Source organism: Biomphalaria glabrata, chromosome 2 (genome assembly GCF_947242115.1).
Source record: "Biomphalaria glabrata chromosome 2, xgBioGlab47.1, whole genome shotgun sequence".
Taxonomy (NCBI): domain Eukaryota; kingdom Metazoa; phylum Mollusca; class Gastropoda; family Planorbidae; genus Biomphalaria; species Biomphalaria glabrata.
The window spans coordinates 57,908,564-57,934,536 of record NC_074712.1 but is presented as its reverse complement, the minus strand read 5'-3'; the positions used below and the strand labels follow the sequence as shown (position 1 = coordinate 57,934,536).

Sequence of the window (25,973 nt, the reverse complement as noted above, 5' to 3'; positions counted from 1 at the left end):
ACAAAAAGTTGCTGGGTGGGCCATGATGAGTACCTCTAAGCAGGCAACAAAAAGTTGCTGGGTGGGCCATGATGAAAACCTCTAAGCAGGCAACAAAAAGTTGCTGGGTGGGCCATCATGAAGACCTCTAAGCAGGCAACAAAAAGTTGCTGGTGGGAGTTCATCATTACAAAGAAATAAAATGTGAAAACAAAAAAGAACCCCATGATAAAAACACTTTTTTTCCAGCATGTTTATTTGAAGTTTTATTCAATTTGCATGTGGAACTTTAAAATCAAATTAGTTTGTGGCACTTAACAAAAACATAATTAGAGAATAGTTTCCTAAAAATAAGGAAAAAACATACTTGCATTACAAGATATATCTAACACTAACCAGGACTTCATCAAGACTAGTTCAGTTTACTAGGCTGTCATGTTACTATCCATTTCATAGTTGGCAACACAACAAATGAAATATAAGAGACACCATTTAACCTAAATAGGTTCTGATACTCTTCCATACTCAGGTAAAGCCTGTGCTATACTAACAAATTATTCCAACACTATTTGTTAGCAGAAAGAAAGAAATACTTTATCTACTTAACAGCTAGATCTAGTCTGATTGTAATCTTTGATGGGCTTTTGATTTGTTTGATGTTTCTTTTCATGTTCCTTAGAGTTATATGCTTATTAATTATATGTAAATTATAATAATTTGACAATTTTACTTTCAACCTGATTATAATAGATCTAGGTCATTAACTATTGAGGACATTACAAAAGCCATCTTATAACATCTACAATTCTAAAAGGTTCAATGTATATATAATAGAGACATTTACTATCATATTAATATTCTATATAGGCTTACAAATCATTTAAAATTATTTATAACTGTTGTCATAATTTTGCAACAAAGTTTAAACTAAAATTATAAACAAGAGGTATACAGTTAGAAGGATTATAAATAAAAGGTTACAATTGTTTTGTAAATCTAATATATTGAATGAGATTTAAAATGACTCTTTCACACACAGTTATATCTCTCTATATATATCACACTTGCCAGACTTTCAATGATTAGATCACTCACATAGAATGAAAGGAACCTGTGAAAATCTCTCCTAAAGCATGAAAGACATGACAAGATGAAAGACATCAAAATGTTCTGGATTTCACACATAAATGATGACTGATGATATGAATTTCAAACTACTTGATCTTGAGATAACACTGAGTTAGCTCCCTTGATTTATATCTGGGTGATTCGTTACCATAATGGAGTTACGATTTTGTCCATGCTAACCAGCAAACAAGCCACTAAAAGAATGAGTGGAACATGTACCATGGTAGCACCTGTGAATGAGGAATAGTTAGAGGTTTGTAAAGGGAGAATAATAGCAATACATTTTGTTTGTGTTTACTAAATTATAGCTTTAATATACCGGGTAGCGCTACTGTCATGCTTATAGCAGTTGGGAATTGTGCTGGCCACATGTTAACCTCATGAATAGGTCCCAAGGTCTGAAAGGGATTCCTTGTTGAAAATAATGATCTTTAAATATCTAATTTATTTTTACATAGACATATCTACATAAAAAAAAATCTCCCAAATCAAAAGGGAATCTGTAGTTTACCAACCTATGCATTATCATTAGTTTTTAAGAACCAATTTTAAGGTAAGGTTTTATTAAGATAAATATAAATATAAAAGTTAAAGAAAAAAGGTTTTACAATATATCAAATTGCAAAATATCCCAATACTTGCACAAAATACATGGTGTTAAATATATACCCTGTCTATACTTTCTATTAATACTTAAATATATACTCTGTCTATACTTTCTATTAATACTTAAATATATACTCTGTCTATACTTTCTATTTATAACTTAAATATATACTGTCTCTATACTTTCTAATTATACTTAAATATATACTCTCTCTATACTTTCTATTTATACTTAAATATATACTCTCTATACTTTCTATTTATACTTAAATATATACTCTCTATACTTTCTATTTATACTTAAATATATACTCTCTCTATACTTTCTATTTATACTTAAATATATACTCTCTATACTTTCTATTTATACTTAAATATATACTCTCTCTATACTTTCTATTTATACTTAAATATATACTCTCTCTATACTTTCTATTTCTACTTAAATATATACTCTGTCTATACTTTCTATTTCTACTTAAATATATACTCTGTCTATACTTTCTATTTCTACTTAAATATATACTCTCTATACTTTCTATTTCTACTTAAATATATACTCTCTATACTTTCTATTTCTACTTAAATATATACTCTCAATACTTTCTATTTCTACTTAAATATATACTCTCTATACTTTCTATTTCTACTTAAATATATACTCTCTATACTTTCTATTTCTACTTAAATATATACTCTCTATACTTTCTATTTCTACTTAAATATATACTCTGTCTATACTTTCTATTTCTACTTAAATATATACTCTCTATACTTTCTATTTCTACTTAAATATATACTCTCTATACTTTCTATTTCTACTTAAATATATACTCTCTATACTTTCTATTTCTACTTAAATATATACTCTCTATACTTTCTATTTCTACTTAAATATATACTCTGTCTATACTTTCTATTTCTACTTAAATATATACTCTGTTTACCTCCTTTGCACATAGGAGCAATCAAATTTCTGATGGTGGTCTCCCACTTGGTGACTTGTACTTTATCCTGTGTGCAGTTATTGTCAGTTCTGACAGTGTCAAAACAGTTGATACCTTGTCTTGTACGACTGTTGATAGCATACACATTGATGCATTAGACAGATCTATTTATGTCATTACTTTTAAAACTAAGCTCGATTAATAAAATTATTAAAGGTCTACATTGCTAAACTTAAGGGAAAAAAAAATCAGAAATGCCACTAAAAAAATTAACAGTTTTTGATTATAGCTTTCTAGTAAATAGAACAGAGAATTAAGAATTCAAATGCTAGATATTTCTACAAGATGTACAAAATGTCTAATGGCCAAAACACTTGCAAATACATTTCAATTATCATATATGTAAGAAAGTCTTACTTGCAGAAGGCCACAGGGTCTGTTGTAGCATTGATATTGTTAATGATATGTTCAAAGTCATCACAAACCTTAATGCGGTCCATGCATGTACCAATGACAGCTGAAAATTTATTTAAACTTAAAATGAAGAAGATAAAAGCAAAAAATCATAAACAGAATACCACTAGCAACACTTAGAAACAGTGATAGCATGGAACACAAATAAAAAAAATTATCAAGATTATGACTCTGATAGAAACAGTAGCACAAAGACTAAATATATTTAAAATTAACTTTATTCCTTTCTAAACAGTATAAATCTGAACAAAAAAGGTTACAAAGACAGTTTGTGTGGAAGCACAAAATCAAAATCGGCCCCCCGAAGTGGTCTGCTCAGGGAAGTAAAAATTGACAATTTTCAATATTTTCAGGAAGAATATCAGAAACTATCAACAACTACAACACTATCTCCTTCAATACAAAATGAAGAGACATACTTGAGTTGAAAGTGTTGTTAATAATGTTGTATTGTTAGTTTGAGCATATGGAGATATATTAATGCAATTATTTTTACATTGTTAATATTCAGATGTATTCAAAATCAAAATCGGCCCCCGAAGTGGTCCGCTTAGGGAGGTAAAAATTGACAATTTTCAGGAAGAATATCAGAAACTATGAACGACAAACTATCAACAACTACAACACTATCTCCTTCAATACAAAAAGAAGAGACATACTTGAGTCGAAAGTCTTGTCAATTATGTTGTATTGTTAGTTTGAGCATATGGAGATATATTAATGCTATTATTTTTACATTGTTAATATTCATATGTATTCAATGAACTGATATATTTTCTAGTTTATTAAATAATCTAACATATTTGATTTTTTTAAAAGGAAAATGAATAGGCTACAAAAGTATAATAATAAAAAAAAATTATTCAAGAAAGTTTTTTGTTCATTAATTTTAAATGAGCATGGAAAAAGAAAATATTTTTAAAATTCATTAAAAAGTCGATATACTGAAAGATTAAACCTTTTAATTAAACATTAAATCCATAAATATTAAATATCACAATAGTAACACATTTAATCACTTCAAATTTCATAAAAGATGAACAAATGCATTAAGGAATTATATTATTTACATTTTTCGGGTTCAGAGAAATAGAGTAAAAAAGAGGAACCATTAACATAATGTTGTCTTCTTTTTTTTTTTTAAACGTGTTGGTACTGCATCAAATTTACTACCAAAACAAAGAACAATCACTCCCACGGAAAATAAAAAAAAGAGAGAAATAAAAAAGTTTAACATAAAAAGATAGTGAAATAAATATTTTTAAACCACGTTACTAACTGAGAGTTACGCCAAACTCACCAGTGCTAAAAGGTTACTCACTGAGAGTAGTGCCGCACTGAAAAGAGTTAAAAGGAAGGTGGACTCATGAAAAAAGTTTTAGGTCTTAAAATGACTTTGCCATTGGAAGAAAATCTTTCATTATTTAGTCACTTTGTTTTATTCATTTCACTGTTCAAGTTGCTAAATGGGATAAAATGGATTACAATTAATCCAGAAAAATATTAATTTTTTTCTTTAAAGGTAGAAAAAAATTCAGTTGTAAAGTACCTCCGCAAGTAGGTGCAGCATCTACAGCCATTGAGGTTTCAAACTCACTGACCATCATATTTTCACGTTCACAGATTGGATCATTTCTGACAAAGTCAAAACATCTAATGGCAGATGTCACAATTCTGTGGACATTTAAAAAAAATAACATACACTTTTACATTCCCACAAAAATGCTTTTTTTTTTTTCAAATATAATATTTATACATCTTTAAAAAAAAAGACAAATTTAAGTAGTTTAATAATTTTTTTACTTGCAAAATTGTTGCTTTGATGTAGTAGCGGTGATTGTTTTCAGCTGGACATCGGCTGACTGACAATTAACTAAACGAGTGTTACAGCTTCCAACAGTGGCTAAATAAAAGTAATTTTTTTAATAGTAAAATTTTTCAACAATTTATTTTATTAAAATAAAATTTTATGATTATTTAGAGAAAAATTGGAGGTCGAGAACAGCAGGTGGGTAACATAAGTCTTTGATCAAGGACAGTAGGTGCAATCACCCCACCCTTACTCATATAAAAATATAGATAATTAGTATATATTATAAAGAATAGCAAAAATTTTAGTATACAAATTGTGTGACTTTTCCCACGCCACAACCCCAACCCCCCTTGGATGTGCCAGTGATCAAAGCAACCACTACAATTCAATGAAACATCAAGCTGCAGGCAAAACTAATCCTACACTTATCTTAATTCCTCAACAGCTCTGTAGCATTCTTCCTACCATTTTCTTGTAGACACAAGAATTGAACATAATGCAAAAGTTTGTCTTCAGTGCATAATCAATACTAAAATGTCCTTGTAGTTCAAAAATATAATCACAAAGATGTTCCTTGAGCTTGGCTTAATCATCTCCTAGATGCTTCACTACTAAATAAAAAAAAACAATACCCAAACTATTCTTTGTTTTAGCCCAAACTTCATGCAGAATGACTGGCGTTGGTATGAACCTGGAACCATCGAGACAATAAGAAAGCCAGTCCAGTGTATTTCAATTAATTAGTATATTTTTATATAATACGTCATAATGACCATCAATGTCAATCTATTAAGTAGAGCTCAGATTAATTAGATACTGTCTATTAGTTCAAATGTAAAGAAGTACAGAGTTGTATCTAACAGCAGAAAGCCATGTATGATCTACTCATGGATATGCATAGGATGTAATTATCTTTGCTTTTGAAGGAATGTCTAAAATGTATAAGATTGACAGATCAGACAAAGAAGGAACAAAACACAATGCACATTTTTGCCTTTTCTGAGATGTTTTAAGAAATAACCAATAAAGAAATTCCATACATTTGCATTTATTTAGTACCTCCTGACATACACCTGTGCCATTTTGGCAGGTTGAGCTATGCTGATCTGGTATGGTGATTTCATGGCACATGACTTGCAAAGTATTAGACAACAATTTGGGTAAGACCATTTGGAATACCTCACTTAATTCTATCTCACAATGTTTACAATTGTAACTTACGACAATTTGTAGAGCGCTCCCCTGTCTGAAATTGGTTTCTCATATCTTGAACAACAGAAGCTAATTCTTGTTCACAAGGGAGAGAACTAGTGCATTCTAAAAAATTTGCCGCAGCCCTTACAAAAATATTGTAACATAATGTAAAAATTGTTACAATAACATAACAAAATATAAATACATTTTTTCGTAAATAAAAGTCTTGATCCCAAGGTATGAGTTGTCATGAAATGTCATTCCCCCTACGTCAAAATGTTTTTAAGTTCTGTTAGTCTAACAGGGTCTACGGAGCAGATCTGAATATCACTTTCATCACTTAAATAAAGCCAAGTCCCCCCTCAAGACCTTGTGGTCTATAGGGCAGATGATGTAAAGGTTATGTTTCTGTGGCCCATGGTTAATGAGGGTGTCATGTGGCCAGTACAACAATCAACCACCTTTACTTTTCCCCAACTAATGTCAGGTACTCATTAGAGATGGGTGGAATCAGAGGTACCTAAAGAGCCCAGTCTTCACCAGGATTTGAACCCTGGACTCCGGTTCAGAAGCCAAACTCTTTACAGCTCAGCCACTGTGCCTTCTCATCGCTTAAGAGCCAATAAACAATTTACAACATTTATGAGATCCCATATCCTAAAGTTATGTTCATTTATTTTTAGCCATATTTTATCAGAATTTTGGCTGTTCAGGAGTTTTGCTTTCAATTTAACAGGAAAAAAATTCATATACATTCTGTATTTTAACTTGCTTAATGACTTTTCAGTGATAAACTTGTTTGTTTCTACTGATCACAAACTGTGTTCTTCTGTTGTTTGTTTTTTGGTTATTTTTATTATCTAAGCATACATGAACTTATTCCATAAAAATATCTCATTGACAAGTTAGAAAACAGGGAGGGGGTAATTCATTTGAATTTCACACAGATAGGAACTACAGAGTGCATTGTAAATTCAAAACATCATGGAATCATCATCAGAAATACAGTATTAGATGTAGTTTAATGAAACCTAGACTCTGCTGTTTTTTTTCCTTAAGCCAAAGAGGATTACATTTTCATATCTAATAAATTATTTCCATATCTAAGAGGCTTATATTTCTGTAGTGATGAGTTTTATTTATACATTGTAACAAAAAGATTTAAAAAAATAGAATATTAACATAAAAATAGACATTCATATTCAACATTAATTTGAAAATTTATGATGCACAAGGCTATATTTTTTTGTCTTAGATGATTAGCATCATAACGAAGCAACATAAATTTTCCAGATAATTTTGTTTAAAACTTACGCGCATTGTGTTTTAATATCTGACTGTGGAGATAGGTTCACAATATCTGCATTGCACATGCTTAAACCAACTACACATTGGGAGGGTCGACCACTGGCATCTAATGATTGAAAACAACTCATCATTTTTCAAAGTCATAACAACAAAATTAACTATTGTGGGAGAAAGCAAATGTTATTTGTCATTGTAAAGTTTTTTTTTAACAGATTCTCACCACAATAATCTTTTAAGTAGGCATCTTGACTTGCCAACTGGGCTTGCAGAACTTGTGCTTCTGAAGTACCAGCACAAACACTGCCTGCATTTAATTGTTTCATACAGCTTAATGCTTTGTATGCATCTCTGTGGGAATAAAACATTTAACATTACATTTACTTTACCTTTTATTTTTTTCTTACGTTTTCTACCTTATTAGGTTTTCAAAGAAGCATAGAAAAGACAACATTATAAGGAATGGATAAGTCACACATTGTATCAGAGCCTCTCTGCAAAAGATATAACAAACAAAAAACATAAAATATTGATAATGCTGACATTTTTCTTAAAATGCACATCATGTATAGTAGTCCTGAATTAACAGTTGAAGTGTTAGTTTGATAAAGATTTTCTGACATTAGTTTTTCTTTTTATATGTGTATATGTATTTATATATATATTTCTTTATTTATTAATTTATATAGTGAGGAAAATAAATTACTACAAAACTCCCAGTTGACCTTTGTCCTAGAATGGCCACCATCCATTTGAAAGGCTGTAAAAAAGTGTAAACTGGCCTTTTCCTTCTGGCTTACTTGGCTGCAATAGAGATCTACAATTGTTTCTCCTTAACTCTGCAATTTGTTGATTCCCTTGAACCGCTGAGAAAATTGTGTTCATGACTGACAGCAGGTCAACACATTGTTTGCTTTGCTAGATTTAGTAATAAGGAATAGTTTAATAGGTTACTGTTCATGCCGCGAATTTATTTTTTAGAAACCCAACATTGGTGCAAATCAATGATTTTATATTATATATACCGGTATATATATATTTATATGGCTCCTTATGTCTTGGTAGACAATGGATGCGCCCAGGTTAGTAATATATATATATATATATATATATATATATATATATATATATATATATATATATATATATCATATATATATATATTGGTTTTTTGTTTTGTTTTATGTGTTTTGGATATTCTTTCAGAATTGAAGTTTATTACAAGCTAGCCTTTAACTCTTTCAGTGTGGTGTTTCTCTCAGTGAGCAACTTCACTAGTGCTGGTCAGTGCAGAGTTACTCTCTGCAAGTAACTTGGTTTATAATATTTATTTCACTATCTTTTTTATGTTAAACTTTCTATTTTTTTTTTTTCTTCATTTTCTGTACATAGGAGTGATTGTTCTTTGTTTTTGTAGTAAATTCGATCTTCTTATCTTCTTATATAAGAAGATATCTTATTCGATGCAATACCAACATGTTTTTTTCCAAAAAAAAATACAACATTGTGTTAATGGTTCATCTTTTTTAGTTTATTTCCCGGGATATAATACAATTTCTTAGTGCATTTGTTCATCTTTTGTGAAGTTTGAAGTGATTAAATGTGTTTAGTATTGTGATTTTTCAATATTTATGTTTAATTAAAGGGTTATATCTTTTACTATATCATTTTAAATGAATTTTTAATATATTTCCTTTTTCCGTGCTCAGTTTAATGAGAAACATTTTTTCTTGAATAATTAATTTAATTTTTTTTTGTAGCTCATTCATTTTCCTTTAAAATAAAATCAAATATACTATGATTATTTAATAAAATAAAAAAGTCATATTAGTTTTAGTAACTCTGCCCCCCTTGAAAATTTGTGGTCATCGAAGAAAACTCCATTTTTTAGGGACGGGAAAAGCCGATATTAGGTTTGTGCAAAATGTCCGTCTGTCACACTCTGATCTCGAAAACTAGAAGAGATATGAAAAATATTATTTCACCATTAGATGCCACTTAAAAAGTTTAGGTGCAACGGCTACTTTTTGTTTTCTCTCTCTCTCGTGTTAATAAAGACATTTTTAGTCTAACTATATAATAGGCTGCGTGACTTCATGTAGGCCTATTTTTTTCCTTTAACGTCACATGGAATAATTCTTTAAATGAAATGTTCATAAGAACTCGTGTTTATTAAACCTCGTCAACGTTCTCGTATAGATAAAAACATTTTTTACTCTAACTAGGCCGTGTGACATAGGCTAAAGGATTTTTTCTAATCTAGATTTTTTCCACTAGATCTAGATTTTTTTACACTAAATCTAGATTTTTAACACTAGATCTATATATATATTTTTTTTACAATAAATCTCGATTTATACTCTAACTAAAATCATTGTAGATTCAAGATATATAATTTCAACGTCTAGTTAAGAATTATAAAGACTACATCAAGATCTAGAATTTCAATTTCTAGATCAAAATCTTGACTTAAAGTGTAGATTTTAATTTCCATATGTCTAGGTCTTTATTGCAATGTAATAAAATATTAAAATTAATCTACTATTTTTAAAGTTAATGTTGCTTTCAGTCTATAGATAGATTATCTAGGCTTTTTTATTTTACGTAAATCTTATCTAAATTACATCCAAATTTAGATCTTAGATCTAGGAGATATATATATTATATATATATCTTAAAAGTGCTAAATCAGAAGTTAAGTTAAGGTAGTCCTTATACTAGTTCCATTTAAATGAAAATGCCTATAGTTGTTTTGGAAAATGCGCTGGGTAATCGAGCAGGCATTGTCGAAGTAAAAGCTCAAAACCTGTTCTTTTCTATTTGTTTTTAAATTACAAAATATGCCAAAAGATTATATAAAGTGGCTCGTCTGACATATTGTACATATTCTGTAGTTGCCATGCCGAAATGTGTAATATATCTCTATATCAATAATTGGCTATTAGTTTTTTTATTAAGTTAACAGCAATGGCTGGTCGTGTGGACTGGCCTGATTATTTCAAGTTCATAGCTGCTCGTTGCCAACCCCATCGTTCATCGGAGGTTTGATTTATATTTATGATTTATAAAATCTTTAACTTAGAAGGAAAATCCGAAGCATGTAAAATATTTTACAGAAAAAACATTTTTCCAATGCCAAATAAGTCTTTAAAACATAATAACTTTGACAATCAATACAAAATTACGTCCTGAATATTCCTTGCAAATAGGTGGATCTATAGGGATCTGACGGGGGCCGCCTCTGAATTTGAGTGATAAAACAAACTCTTTGTAATCTTGTTTTTTTTATCAAAATAATTTGCACTGAAAGATAAAAAGTTGAACATCCAAGATGACAGTCCACAGCACATACCACAAAATCAGGCAGCCAATTGATTTTTAGATAAAGAATCAGGAAAACTTGCCTCTGGAGGGGAAGATTTTTTTTTATGATGATTTAAACTAAATTTAATAATCTCTCATTTTAATAACTTAAAAATATTACATGCAAAAGTTTGTCCAGTTGGTTTGAGTAATATATAGTCCTGAGATATCAGTGGCCAGGCCTAAAGTACAGTTTCCAATGGCAGCAGCACAAGGTCCATCTGTAAGTCACAAATATGATAAAATTTTCTATAATAGAGATGCCAGGGAGAAACTTAACATTAAAGTAATAAAAGGAATATTTTAGTTTTTAGAGCAACACTTACAGCATCCAGTCAATAAGGCATCTTGTTTAAACATTGTCTCCGCATCAATCAAAGAAGCTACCAATCCTGCATCACACTCAGTGTTAGCCTTGATGGCATTAGCACAAGTAGAGAACTTGGTCACAACACTGAAAGGTTCACAAACGCTCAAAATTAAGTGCTAAAAATAAACTTGCTCACTAGAATACTGTTTTTCTAAACCTAGTCACTAATTTGAGTATATAGACTAAGATTGACAAACTCTAGTTGGAAATTTAATGCAAAATAAAATTAATTGATTCAATAAATAATATTTTTTTTTGCATGAGAAAATAATTTTCAAGCAATTTTATAAATTTCCACTTACGGACAAGCAGCCGTGACATTGTTATTTTTATAATCTAATAATATATTTTGAGCTTGTAGTACACATTGATACACATCATAGCCACAGCCTGTTAGTTTACCATCGGGACCTGTTGTAAAAAACAGATATATAATGTATTTTGATAAATTTATTGTTTAACAATGACAAAGTTAACAAAAAGAACCATTGCAATTCTAAATCAACTTTACAAATTCATTGAATGTATATTTACACTTCTATGGGATCTTTTTTTAGAATTAAATCAAATCAGAACATTTTTTAAAAGGTAATTCTGGTGTTTGGCATAATCTGTTGACACATAAATTTATTTTCCGGGTGTATGCATTATTTAACCACAATACAATAGAAGATTATCCACAAGTCAAAAGGAAAAGTTTTGATAAAAATTGGACTTTATGTAACTAAAGATTACTTATCTTTTTAAATCATATTTTTAATGAGCATATGATTACAAAACTGCTGCTAAATATGTAGCTCTATAAAATATTACATAAATGATTGAGTTTAAAGTGATGAAATTGATGGATTGTACATTCACACTAAAAACTCAATCCCCAATCCGTTCTGGACCAAGAGAATACACTTCCAAAAAAAAGATTAAATAAAAGACATACAGGCTTATTTTTTTATTTTACAGATGATGAATTGTGCAGTAATAAACTGTGCTGTGAAAAACTGTGCATCAGTAAATCTTGATGTAGTAGATTTAAATTGTGCAAAGTAAGAATAGTTATGAGTTTGATACATTTTTTATCTGACCTATTGTTCAGGGATACAAACTTCTTAATGTACATCAACATCTTATAATTAAACTGAAATGATAATAAAACTGAATATAAATCTGTTAGTCATTCTGTAGAGCCTTCATAATCTAATAAACCTACCACATGTTTTGTGAGTTAAATTTGTCAGAGTTGTGATTGCGGCTGAACCTGCTACTTGACATCCAGCCACAGAGGCTGCATTGATGCAGTCTAGGGCATTTTTATAGTCACTGTGGAATAAAGTACTTCCAATTATGTAGGAGCATGGAATCTTTTTATGTCTATATGACAATAGTATTAAAGTAAGTAAATTGAGTACTGCAGTATTTCTTTATTCAGTAGAAGATGAGACACAAAAATCTAGATTTTCATTTAGACTGGTTTTGAAGTCAATAGTTTTGTGTTTTCAAAAGCTACTTATTTTAATAGCTGTGATGAGTTTTCTACTGGAGGGATCAATTTGTATGAACCAAAAAATCACTATTTGGCCTACATTATTTACTGCGTCACTTTGACCTAGATCTACATTTAAGCTTTCTTGTTTCATTTGAAATAACTCTTGAATACTTAGATCTAGAAAGAGCTGCTTCATTTTCTTTGTATATTTTACTTTTTTTAATCCCTTTTTAGTGGTCCCCAAAAGGAAATAGCCACTATATACATATATGTAATTTACAAAATCTATTTATAGATTGATGGAAGGAAAAGGTTTCTTCCTTGAGGTCTTGAATGAGAGATTGGACCTTTAGATAACCATCAATTAGATAATCGTTTATTAACATCTGTTAGGCCAGGTTAACATTCAACCATATCTTCATTGAATACATATGAATATCAACAATATAATAGTAATAACATTAACATATCTCCATCCTGTGCAGCTGTGGTATCACATCATCAGTTGGCCTAATAATACAATATTATGAGCAACAGTTTCAATATCTACATGTATAGGGTTGTGATTGTTGATATTTTTCAGTTCATAGGCTTTTAATTGAAAATATTGAGACCTGGGCCTGGTTAATGTTATGAATGAACCACTTAGGAGGCCTATTGTGAGTTGTGTTTCCACACAAACTATCTTTTTACTCTGCTAAACTCTCGATCTAGATCTACATACAAACATTAGTAATGATATGTTACTTTGTATTGAAGAGTGTCACATATATATAATATATATGTTATCAGCAAAGATCAAAATCCAGCATTCTATAGAATGCCTAGGCATTCTATAAAATGCCTGAAATGTCCTGGCAAAGTTAGAAATAATGTCTCCATTTCCTACTTTGCCTAGGCCAGGCATTGTATAGAAAGTCTAATCCTTCTATAGAATGACTACAATTGCTTTAGGCAAAGTGTTTAATGATGATTTAAAGTACTTTATTAATGATATAAATTTCTCTGAATAATATTTCTATTTGTCAGTAATCTAAATAATTTAGTCTTGTTCTTTAAAGTGTGGAGTATGTTTAATTATGACTGTCTAATTGTAGTCAAACCGAATTTCCATTTGATTAATCAATAAAAGTTATCTTATCTTATCTATCTTATCTAAGTTTGCATGCTTTGTGCAATGTATTTGTACTAGGTAAAAAGTTGAAACAAAAGATGTTTCTTAATGTGTTGTATAAAAGGCAAAAGAAAATAGGTCTATTCTATAATCATGGCAAATACAACTACTAAGAAGGTACCACTTGATTAGATATTGATAAAGCTCTTAACACGCTTTGTTGGGATAATCATGGAAAGCACAAGTTTATTTATCAAGTTAATCAAGGTTTCAATGCAATTGATTTTTTGTCTGAAATATTGTCATCTATTTTGCCATTTTAAAAAAAAGTGCTTATATCTATATATAGTATAAATAATCATTTTGACATTGATCATTGTAATCAGCTCAGTGGGCTGTTTAAAAAAAAAACAGAAATGATGTTTGAAAATAATTATAATTATAATAAGGAAATTCTTGCTACAAGTTTGATCTAATTAAATTTAATCTAAGTCCCCTCCAGATAAAAATAAAAAGAACATATAATAACATTACCTGCCCAATGAAAAGCTTTTTTTTTATACTTAGTGCAATTTTAAAAAAATGTTGTACATGGAGTCCCATGCGAATGATAAACAGTTCTAAAAAGTCACTTTGTAAGAGAAACTTATGATATACATACTAATTAATTTTACATTCTTTTTCATTAAATACTTTGTAAGCAAAGTTTGTAACATTCAATTTGTCTTTTTTTTTTCTGTACTCCTTTGTGAGGTTCTATCTATTTAATTGTCTTCCTATTGTTTGAAACATGTCTGGTAAGCTTCAATATCCCGTAAGCTAGAGTGGCGGTCTTTGCACGGAACAGTAGCGGTTACAGTATAGGAATATGAGACAAGCTCCCCGCAGTCAGCACTGATCTCGGCCACTTGTAGCGAGTGGGGCCCAGGAACGGGGATGGAGCGCTGTGTACATGGCACGGCCCATTCTGGCCCAGTCAACCGATATGACCATCTACCGTTGGGAGCCCTCAGACAGGACAGGGGTGAAGAGCCCCATGTCCAGGCCTGGTAGTTGGATAAAAGCCTTTCTAACCACCAAGGGTATAATGGCACCTAAGGCGCCGACGCCCTACTGGACTTCACTGAAGGTAAGCTTCAATGGGTCTCATGACATTTTTTATCAACATAAGACAATTTATAAACAAATTATGAGTGCGTCTGGTTTGAATGTACACTTTGGTTTCTTATAGTTATAATGTTTTTTGTTTGGTGTAATGCACAAATTGTAATACAAATTTCCATATCTTATCTTCTTCTTATATAATACAGACGTTACTTCAAAAAAGAAGATGATTACGTCCTACGCGTCATGCATTTAGTCATGCATATTAACCAATGACTTAAAGATACGGACAATAAAGATTATTATTATTATTATTATTATAGGACCAATCAAAAATTGGGAAAAGCAATAAAAATGCATGCATATTGAATATCTAGACTATTCTTACATTTATCGACAGATTAAAAAATATATCCTATCATTATTTTAGTTAAGAAAGTTAATTAGAACATTATTATATAAATTTTGTATTTGACGCATTCCATAAAATGCCTAGGCAAATCATTTTATACTTCGCCTAAAAACGCCCAGCATTCTTTAGAATGCCTGCATTTCGCACTTTGCCGGTAACATATATATACATATATAATATATCTAATATATAATAGGCCTATAAAAAATTAATATAAAAAACAAAAACAGTTAACCTACATGCAGACTGCTGGAAAATCTGCGACTTGTGATTTCCGTTTAATTTTCTCTCTGAAATCATTTCCTATACAAGCATTGACAGGAGAACAATCTTGACACTGAATGTATGTTACACAGACCACAGCTGAAACATAGAAGTAAAAAAAAAGTAATCTTTTAGAGATATATGGATGGCATGTGTGACTTATTGGAGTAAATCGTTTGACAATATCTAAGAGACTAAATGGTGGGAGCTCAAGTTCAAATGTAGATGGAGTTGTTTTTTTTATATGATGTGTTTGGTGAGCGCCCAAAGGCACCACAGAAATCATAGCGTTTCTCAAAATGCTGGCTGCAACGATGCCTCTTGAGGGAGGTCCTTATAAACAGGTATAGGGGGTTGAAGCAAGTTAATTTATTAATCACGTGGCAAAAAAAAGGTGTATTTTCATTGTATTTTTCAATCCATGTTTGAATATTAAACAAGTAAAATGATATTAATAGCAGTGTTTCAAAATTTAAAATATTTCAGTAGGAGATGTCACTGATGTCTCATTTTAAGTTGTTTTTTTTTTAAATTATAGACTAGATCTATTATAATCTATAGATCTAATTATTAACTTAATTATAAATAAAATAATATAAAAATAATGAGTCTAGACTAACATTTTCGCGAGCGGCGTCAGTGCAGTCAGCGTCAATTATATAGACATAGAACATCTAGTCCCTGATCTAAATCTAGACATAGATCGAGAATTCTAGATCTAGATTAGATCGAGAATCAAGAGTAGAGTCTACTAGTACTACTACTACTATACTTATAACTATACTACTACTACTACTAGTACTACTAGGTATGTGACAAAAGTTTTGAAGCATAGGCCATAGTCACACTCATACACCTATAGACCTAGTTTTTATGCTTTATGGGGGTTATAGATCGAGATCTAGACCTATATTACTATATAACGTTATGTTGATGACTTTTGTGTGACAAAATGAAAAGGTTCTCTGCAAGAACTCTTACTTACACGAAGATCAACTTATGTCAACTTATCAACTTATCGAAGTTATGATGATCACAGGCGTAACTGCGCTAGATCTATGTAGATCTAAATTTCTAAATCTAGATCTATGTAAATCTAATTTTCCTCGCATATTATACTGCCCAGCGCTGTTTTTTTTTTTAATTATTAGACTTAATTTGACCTACCATTTTTCTTTTACTAGGAAGAACATTACAATATGCCCCCCCCCCCCCCAACTCCTTTTTTTTTTAACTTTCTGACATGCGCTCTTTTTACTTTGAGAGGAAAAAAAAGGCGTTCTGATTCAGGGAGAAAGGATTTCTGAATCTCAGGACGACGTTTTGGCGCAAGGGCTCTGACCCGAACACACTGGCGGACGAATTTTAGTATAGAATTCACAAAATTTGTATACGAATTTATTACTTATGTTAATAATATATACTAATTATTTATATTTCAAACTATTTTTAGATTATTTCGCCCCCTCCTCTAGTATGTTGGCCGATTTGGTGGGGTCGGGAGGGGGCGATGGCATCAATCCGCCCCCCCCCCCCAATAAACTTTTGAGTGGGGGGGGCGGTCCAATTTATTTGTAGAAATCACAGCTTGCTAACAGAATCGATTAAATATCTATATGATTAAAACTCGTTATTGATATTTTAACCGATCTTTATATTATGTCGTTTCCCTATTGGCCGATTGGGGGGGGGGGGGGCGAATACCTCTACTGCCCTTCCCACCTAAACCCTTTGAGTGGGGGGCGGTCCTACGTTAATGGAGAAATCATAGTTTATGAACAAAATTAGTTCAATTGATATATAAATTTTATATTGTGTCGCTCCCCTTGGCCGATTCGGTGGGGTAAAGGGGGGGGGGCGATTGCATGTACTGCCCTCCCCGCTCTAGCCCTCTAAGTGGGGGGTGGTCCTATTTTTATGGAGGAATCATAGTTTGTGAACAAAATTAGTTGAATATCTATATGATATAAACTACGTATTGATATGTGAACCTATTTGTATATTATGTCACACCAGACTCTAATATCAAATTTTATGATTAATAAATTTAAAAGAAAAAGGTGGGAGGGGTGTTTCATGCCATTTCCTTTCCCTCATCGGACAAAGCAATAATTTTTTTTCTTTTTGTATTATAGTTAAGAAATTACAAAATAAAAAAAAAATCTGTCACTAATATAATTTATATATGCTATAAATTAAATTATTATATCGAGTCGCCCCACCCCTATTCTTTAATGCCAAATGCAATCATTCGCATAAATTATAAAAAGGAGCAAGGATTAATCGTTTCATTCTATCGCCCCTCCCCTTTCCAGATAGAGTTTATGTAATTTCACATGAATTTATCATAATTATTTTAAGAAAGACTTTGCTTTGGAAAAGTTAGCATTCAAACGAAAATTTTCAGTGTAAGAGTCACGATTGAGATGAGTTTTAAACCCAAATAATGTTTTCCTAGTCGCCTTTTCCCAACTTTTACTCAATCTGATATTTTTTTAGTTAAATTTGGGACTATAACTCACAATTTATGCTTGAATTTTATTCAATATTATTTATCGAATTTTATTTTTCGGCGGCGATCCTCAAAGCCTTAATCTAAATAATATGCGGGGTATCTGATCTTTTCAAGGAACAAATCGATTTTACTTGAAAAAATATTCTATTATGAATTTAGAGGCCCTTACTACATTGCAAATACAACCGATTTGTTCCTTGAAAAGATAACATATCCCACATTATTAGATTAACACTTTGAGGAAGTCAGAGTAAAAGTCTACAAACAGGCTTGACGCCACACTAGAATTCATCTACTAGATTTTAGAATTCATCTTATCAATAGCGTGCCTGGTATAACAAAACAAAATTACGCTCTTTAAGTACACACGTTCATCAAAGTTGATCAACTTTGCTGTATCATTCTTTGTTTTCCTTTCTGTATGTAGGCTATATTTTATTATTGGCCTAGTTAGATTAACTCTTTCTCTCCTAACTGACGATACCAGCGTTGATTCCACCAGAATGTGGTAAATAATTACGGAGAGAAAGAGTTAATATGAGTGAGTCTGGTGTGAATGTATATTTTGGTTTTCTGTAGTTCTAATGTTTTGTTTGGTGTAATGCCAGATTTTAAGACTAATTTCCTTGTGAAGGCTGAAGTCATTGCATGTGTTCAGTAATTTGACAAGGGACACTAAAACTAGTTATGTCTACTTTGATTTATCGAAGCCCTAACGTTTAGATTAGAATATTAGAGCTAGACAAATAAAATAGGCCTATAAATATCTAGTCTAGCTAGGCCTATAAAGATCTAGTCTAGCTAGGCATATAAAGATATAGCTAGCTATGCCTATAAAGATCTAGTCAAGCTAGGCCTATAAAGATCTAGCTAGCTAGGCCTATAAAGATCTAGTCTAATTAAGCTTATAAAGATCTAGTATAGTTAGGCATATAAAGATCTAGTCTAGCTAGGCCTATAAGATCTAATCTAGCTAGGCCTATAAAGATTTAGTCTAGCTAGGCCTATAAAGATTTAGTCTAGCTAGGTCTATAAAGATCTAGTCTAGCTAGGCCTATAATATAAAGATCTAGTCTAGCTAGGCCTATAAAGATCTAGTCTAGCTAGGCCTATAAGATCTAGTCTAGCTTGGCCTATAAAGATCTAGTCTAGCTAGGCCTATAAAGATCTAGTCTAGCTAGGCCTATAAAGATCTAGTCTAGCTAGGCCTATAAAGATCTAGTCTAGCTTGGCCTATAAAGATCTAGTCTAGCTAGGCCTATAAGATCTAGTCTAGCTTGGCCTATAAAGATCTAGTCTAGCTAGGCCTATAAAGATCTAGTCTAGCTAGGCCTATAAAGATCTAGTCTAGCTAGGCCTATAAAGATCTAGTCTAGCTTGGCCTATAAAGATCTAGTCTAGCTAGGCCTATAAGATCTAGTCTAGCTTGGCCTATAAAGATCTAGTCTAGCTAGGCCTATAAAGATCTAGTCTAGCTAGGCCTATAAAGATCTAGTCTAGCTAGGCCTATAAGATCTAGTCTAGCTAGGCCTATAAAGATCTAGTCTAGCTAGGCCTATAAGATCTAGTCTAGCTTGGCCAATAAAGATCTAGTGTATCCAGGCCTACTAGATCTAGATGTAAATGTTGAGAACGTATAAATATTTAAAAAGAGAGGACTAAATAATCATCATTCTTAATTATTGAGTTAATGATTCATTGTTTGTGTAATGATAATTATTGCTGTGTAGGCTCAACACTACATATAATTGTCAGGTATTCTTTTGAAAAAAAAAAAAACTACAGAAAATTTAACTGTAGCGGCACAGTTACAATGATGTTGAATTGTATTAGCTACATCAGCATGCATGCGAATATGATATATAGTTTTATATAATTTACCACCAGTCCGGGGTTTACAGACCGCATAGAAAGCGCCATTAGTGCCCAATTTACCCATCATACCTGAGCAGATAAATACATATTAAATAGGACCTAGTTATCATATTGTTCTTTTAATTGAAAGGCGTGGTGGCAGAGTGGTACAACGCTTAGCTTCCGAACCGGAGGGTCCTGCTGAAGACTGGGATTTTTTTTTATTTCTGGATCCAGCTCTAATGTGTACAAGGCGGTTTGCGGTGCTGGCCTCATGACACCCTCGTTTACTGTGGCCACAGAAACACATCATCTGCACCATCGATCGCAATGTCTGAAAGGGAAACCTTACCAATATTGTGTGTGTATGTGTGTGAGTTTGTGGTGATACGTATAAGCCCATCTGCTCATGTGTTTGTGGAGGGGGTGGGGCTAACTAGTTATGGCGAACCGCAATCAAAGACTTATAGATAATTAGAAGCAGCGCTAAAAGACTACTGTTGATACTGGATTGTCTTTTTTGTAAGTAGGCCCAAATATGATAACCAAAAGTGGTTATCTTATCCTTGGCTTTTATGACTATTGTACTAACTGTGTTCATGCACTGGTGTTTACTGATGCGCACCAGCGCTTTGTTCAGCAATGAATATGCCATATGCCGGTCCCAAGCCCGGGTGAGAAAGGAGGAGGGTTTGGCGTGGGGCTAGCGACCCCACCCTGTAAAACCACTATTGCTACAGAAACGGCAAACTCGACACATAATGAAAACTATACATGCGGCGAGGGCGGCCAAACCCTGATGACGGTTTTGGATCAAAGCCAACTGGAAGTCCAATACCTGATACATGGCAAGCCTTTCAACGCAAGGAAACCGACTCTTATAGGCACGTGGAATGTAAGAACCCTGAATCAATGCGGTAAACTGGCCCAACTTTTAAGAGAGTTTGACTCTTACCGGCTGGACATCCTTGGGATCTGCGAGATGCGGTGGACATCAAGTGGACAAATAATCAATGATGGCAAGACAATAATATATTCAGGACATGACAAGGAGCACATTGGTGGTGTAGGAATCATCATGTCTAAAATAGCAGCTTCAGCGCTAATTGCTTGGAAGCCGGTCAGTGACCGCATCATTACAGCTCGACTCCAAACAAAGCAAATTAAAGTCACTACCATCCAAGCTTATGCTCCTACAGAGGATGCAGAAGATACCATCAAAGATCATTTCTATAATCAACTACAAACCACTCTTGATGAAACACCTACTCACGACCTAATTCTACTGATGGGAGACTTTAACGCCAAAATCAATCCCAACCGAACTGGCTTTGAATATGTAATGGGACCATATGGCTCTGCAGAAAACATCAGTGATAATGGCGAGCGCTTGATTTCTCTCTGCGCATCCAACAGCCTTTCAATTGGAAACACATATTTTAAGCACAAACAAATACACAAAAAAACATGGCGATCACCAAATGGAGAAACCTTCAACGAGATAGATTACATTTGCATCTCCAAACGATGGAGGTCATCTCTGTTAGACGTGCGGACCCGCAGAGGAGCTGATATCGGCTCAGACCACTACCTTGTCAGTGGCAAATGTAAGCTCCGATTGAAACGCCAACCAAAACAAACCACACGACCCCGCCCATTTAATGTAGAGAAGCTTAAAGACGGCAATACTGCAGCACAGTTCCAATTGAAACTAACGAACCGCTTTGAGGCTCTTGCAGATATATTGACCCTTGAAGAAGAGTGGGCCAACTTCAAAGATACCACTATTGGGTGCGCGGAAGAAGTTATCGGAAGGAGGCGAGGCTCATACAAGGAACGGTGGATACAAGACAGAACATGGAAATTGATAGATGAGAGGAAAGAGGCCAAACGTAGACGAGATCAGAAAAATGAAACACAGGATCGCAGCCTAGCGGAAGAAGCCTATAGGGAAGCAGATCTGAAAGTAAAGAGAAGCTGTCGGCGAGATAAATGGGACTGGATTGAGCAGAAGGGACAAGAGGCACAAGCAGCTGCAAGCAGAAATGACACAAAAACCCTCCATCGTATTGTCCGAGATCTCACTGGAGCAAAGAGTGGACATGGGGCACCAATAAAAGACAAGCAAGGCAAAACTTTGTTAACCAAAGAAGAACAGGATGCAAGATGGGTAGAGCACTTTAAAGAGACCCTTAACCAACTGTCGCCAGACCTAACTTACATATTCAAGGACCCCTCTCCAGACAATGATCTCAAGGTCAAGACAGACCCAATAACTGCTGAGGAGGTTACCATGGCCATAGCAGTGCTAAAGAATAACAAAGCACCAGGACTAGACATGATATCAGCAGAAATGCTAAAATATGGGGGACAGTGCATTGTTAACAGAATGACTGATCTCTTAAATCTCTGTTGGCGAACTTCAAAAGTCCCAGAGGACTGGCAAAAGGGAGTGATTGTAAAGCTTCCAAAAAAGGGCAACTTGGCAGATTGCAACAACTGGAGGGGCATTACTCTCCTCTCTGTCCCAGGCAAAGTTTTCAGCACTGTTTTGTTGAGACGGCTTCAACAGTCTGTAGATGAAAGGCTCAGAGAAGAACAAGCAGGCTTCCGAAGAGGCAGATCATGTACAGAGCAGATTTTCGTTTTACGAAATATCATAGAACAAAGTCTTGAGTACCAACAACGGCTAATGATCAGTTTTGTGGACTTCAAAAAAGCGTTTGATAGTGTCCACCGAGAATCACTATGGAAAATAGTTAGAGAATACGGTATCCCAGAAAAATTCGTCCAGATCCTACGACGCCTTTACAGTCAGTCTAGTTGCTGCATTAAAACAGAAGAGGGAACAACAGAGTTTTTTACAATCGAGACAGGTGTGAGACAGGGGTGCATCTTATCTCCCTTCCTTTTCCTCCTAGCCATCGACTACATAATGAGGAGAGCAATGAACCAGACTGCCTTTGGTATTCCATGGCATGAACAACTCCGATTGATGGACTTGGACTTTGCTGATGATGTTGCACTACTCGGGGCTACAAATAAATGCATTCAAGAAATGACGGAGAGCCTAGACAGAGAGGCACCCAAAATTGGCCTCCGCATAAACTTGGATAAGACTAAAATTATGCGAGTGGGATATAAGGCAAAGGGTGTCCCCATCAGACTTGGCGAGTCAAAGCTTGAAGAGCTGGACAAGTTCACGTACCTTGGCAGCATCATAACAAATGATGGAGATGCTTACCATGATGTAGCATGTCGAATAGGAAAGGCAGGGAGCATTTTCCAAAGGCTGCAGCCTATTTGGACTAGCCAAGCCATTGGACTCGAGACAAAAATACACCTTCTCAACACAATCGTCATTCCAACTGCTACATATGCATGTGAGACGTGGAAGTCATCTGTCAAAATTGAGAAAAGACTAAATGTGGCTCAACAGAGATGGCTGATACGGATTTTGGGAGTCAGTTACACAGACCGGATCTCAAACAAGGAAATCCTATGCCGAACTGGGAGTCGAACACTTAGTGAGGTTGTGACTGAGCGTCGCATGAGGTTTGCGGGACATGTTCTACGTCAAAATGAATTACGCACACCAAGAGTTGCGATAACCTGGAAGCCAAAACGAGGAAAGCGCAAACAGGGACGTCCTCGTATTACCTGGCGACACACCTTCATGGAGGACCTCAGAACAGTGGACACCAGATGGGAGGAGGCTCCAGACATTGCCAGTGACAGATCATTATGGAGACAGCTTGCCGCCCAATGCGCCGAACGGCGCGGGAGGACCTAAGTCTAAGTCTAAGTAAGAATATGAACGGACAATTTGGTTGAGCAACGAGAGTAACAATTTCCGGTTGAAGTGTGTTGTCTTTCTATTACAATTTCTCTCATTAGTAATAATAATAATAATAATAATAATAATAATAATAATAATAATAATAACATAATAATAATAATAATAATCTTTATTATCCGTAAGGAAATTTGTCTTACAATTTGTGCATTACACCAAACAAAAAACCTTATAACTATAACTATACCAGATTGTTCTTATTTAATGATTTGATTGCCAGGGGAACAAAAGAGTGTTTGTGTCTGTTTGTCTTTGCTATCGGTGTCTTGTATCTCTTTTGTGATAGTAGCTAACTCCTGGAAATATTATGAAGTTATCACGGAGTTAGAGCCAAGTTATAAGTCTAGCCTAAATAATACCATGACTCCATGCCAAAAGAAGTTGTTATTTTTGGTTCAACTTTCTGTGGGGTGACTTCTTCCCGAAGATCACCCAGGGCTGATAGTCTACGGTCTATTCTAAACAGATTTAGTTTGAATCATCCTTTTACAGAGATAAGTAATTTATTCTGAGTGAAATGTTATATGGGGTCAGCATTTGTGTCTCTGAATTTTTATCTTTCACCTCTGCTTCTGTTATCTCTAACTAGACTCTAGTACTCCTCCAAATGTAATGTTAGTCATCAAAAACTTTCAAAGTTAAAAAAAAATAAAAAAATTCTGTATTTTTAAAGCTAATTTTACTGTTTTCCTATCTGTGATATGAGCTGTTTCTTAAAAGAATGATATTCAACATCAAGAAAGAGCCGTAGTTAACAGCCTGGACAGAATATTGCTCGTTATAACTATAGTCTGTACTGATTCTTCTTAACACTGGTTTGTATATTATATTTTTAAAAAAATGTTACTATTTGAGCACGATTGTAGTCTTTAATTTTCAACCGATTCCAAGCTTGTAATTGTAGTTCTCGAAGTAGCCCCCTCCCCCATACATACAAAAGGGGGTGGGTAAGTGAAGCATAATTCACTAAGTCAACTAATCAAACAATAACATTTTATAACCCACTTTGCTGATGTTTTTCGCCCTATTTAAAAATTAAATCAATATTTGCTGATTTTTTAGGACTCTAACAATTTAATGCCCTCTAACAATTTAATGCCACAGACGTTAGAAATGACCTTGATTTAAAATGCACGCAGTTTTGTTTTTTAATACCGAACTACTTAAATATAAATTCGATACATTTAGTCTTCTTTACCTAGCTTATATCTACTCACTCTGTTTGTCTGGTAAAAAGTTTGTACACGTTATTTCTTCCACACCCAATCTCGGATCAAGCGGAAATTTTGCACAATTATTTCTTGAATCTGACAAAACAAGAATCAATTTTTTTTAAATTAACCAATTAGTTAGGTATTGGTAGTTAATAATTTTTGTTTGGTATCGATAAGGGAAAGGCGTTGTACTTGACAGATGTGGTGGTATAAGTTGAATAATTCCCCTTTATAGGTCGTCGCTTAAAAGTTTGAACTCACAATAAAAATAACTACCGGTAGGCCTATAGGTTAAAACCTATTTTCATTAGCATTTCGCTGGCACAGTGGTAAGTGAATTGGCCTAAGGGGGCTAGAACCCTCAAGTTAAAATTAAAGTAGTGTAACTTTTAAAAAATAAAATACATTTAAAAAGCGATCACGCTAACATTTACACAGATACGACTTCTCTATTCCTAACCCCCTCCCATCCACTTTTCCCAACTGGTCCAGACAAGTGATAGCGCATTGAGAAAGCTAAAACCATAAAATTGCGATAAACAAAAACAATAGGTAAAAATATTTCTAATCGCACTAATTTATTATTGTTAGTCTAGAGCTATTAGACATTTCATTACACGATGGTCACAGCCTCGGGCAGAACGAATCCCTTCGCGCAATGGTTGATACACCACTAAGTTTTAGCAAGCATACAATATAATATTTTTTTTATGGATGAGCGTAAACCAAAAAAAAAAAAAGACATTTTTAAATGACTTACCAAATGTGGCCAGTAAAAAGAAAGCTTTCATTTTGTAAACACAGAAGTCAATATAAAGTATACACAAGAGATTCTGGTGGATGAATATGGACAACACAAGTGTACGAAAATTTCCCAAGAGTCACTTTCTCATTAGCATGCACATACACAAATGGAACTGAATAACTTGTCTTCAACTTAATCGCTACCCGACATAGACTGGTATAAAGGGGGCGTAT

General features: G+C 33.3%; 1 protein-coding gene across 1 annotated transcript; it reads right to left on the bottom strand.

Moving 5' to 3' along the window:
• Positions 1–216: 216 nt before the first annotated feature.
• Positions 217–25,973, bottom strand: LOC106052781 (uncharacterized). Its single transcript, XM_013208229.2, has 14 exons — positions 25,756–25,973; positions 15,532–15,655; positions 12,387–12,496; positions 11,482–11,590; positions 11,136–11,263; positions 10,931–11,030; positions 7,670–7,797; positions 7,456–7,555; positions 6,169–6,284; positions 4,938–5,037; positions 4,684–4,808; positions 3,078–3,177; positions 2,661–2,788; positions 217–1,337 (listed from the first exon to the last, which is right to left on the bottom strand). The coding sequence occupies exons 1-14, from the start codon at positions 25,784–25,786 to the stop codon at positions 1,252–1,254; spliced, it is 1,485 nt and encodes a 494-aa protein (XP_013063683.2). The 5' UTR covers positions 25,787–25,973; the 3' UTR covers positions 217–1,251.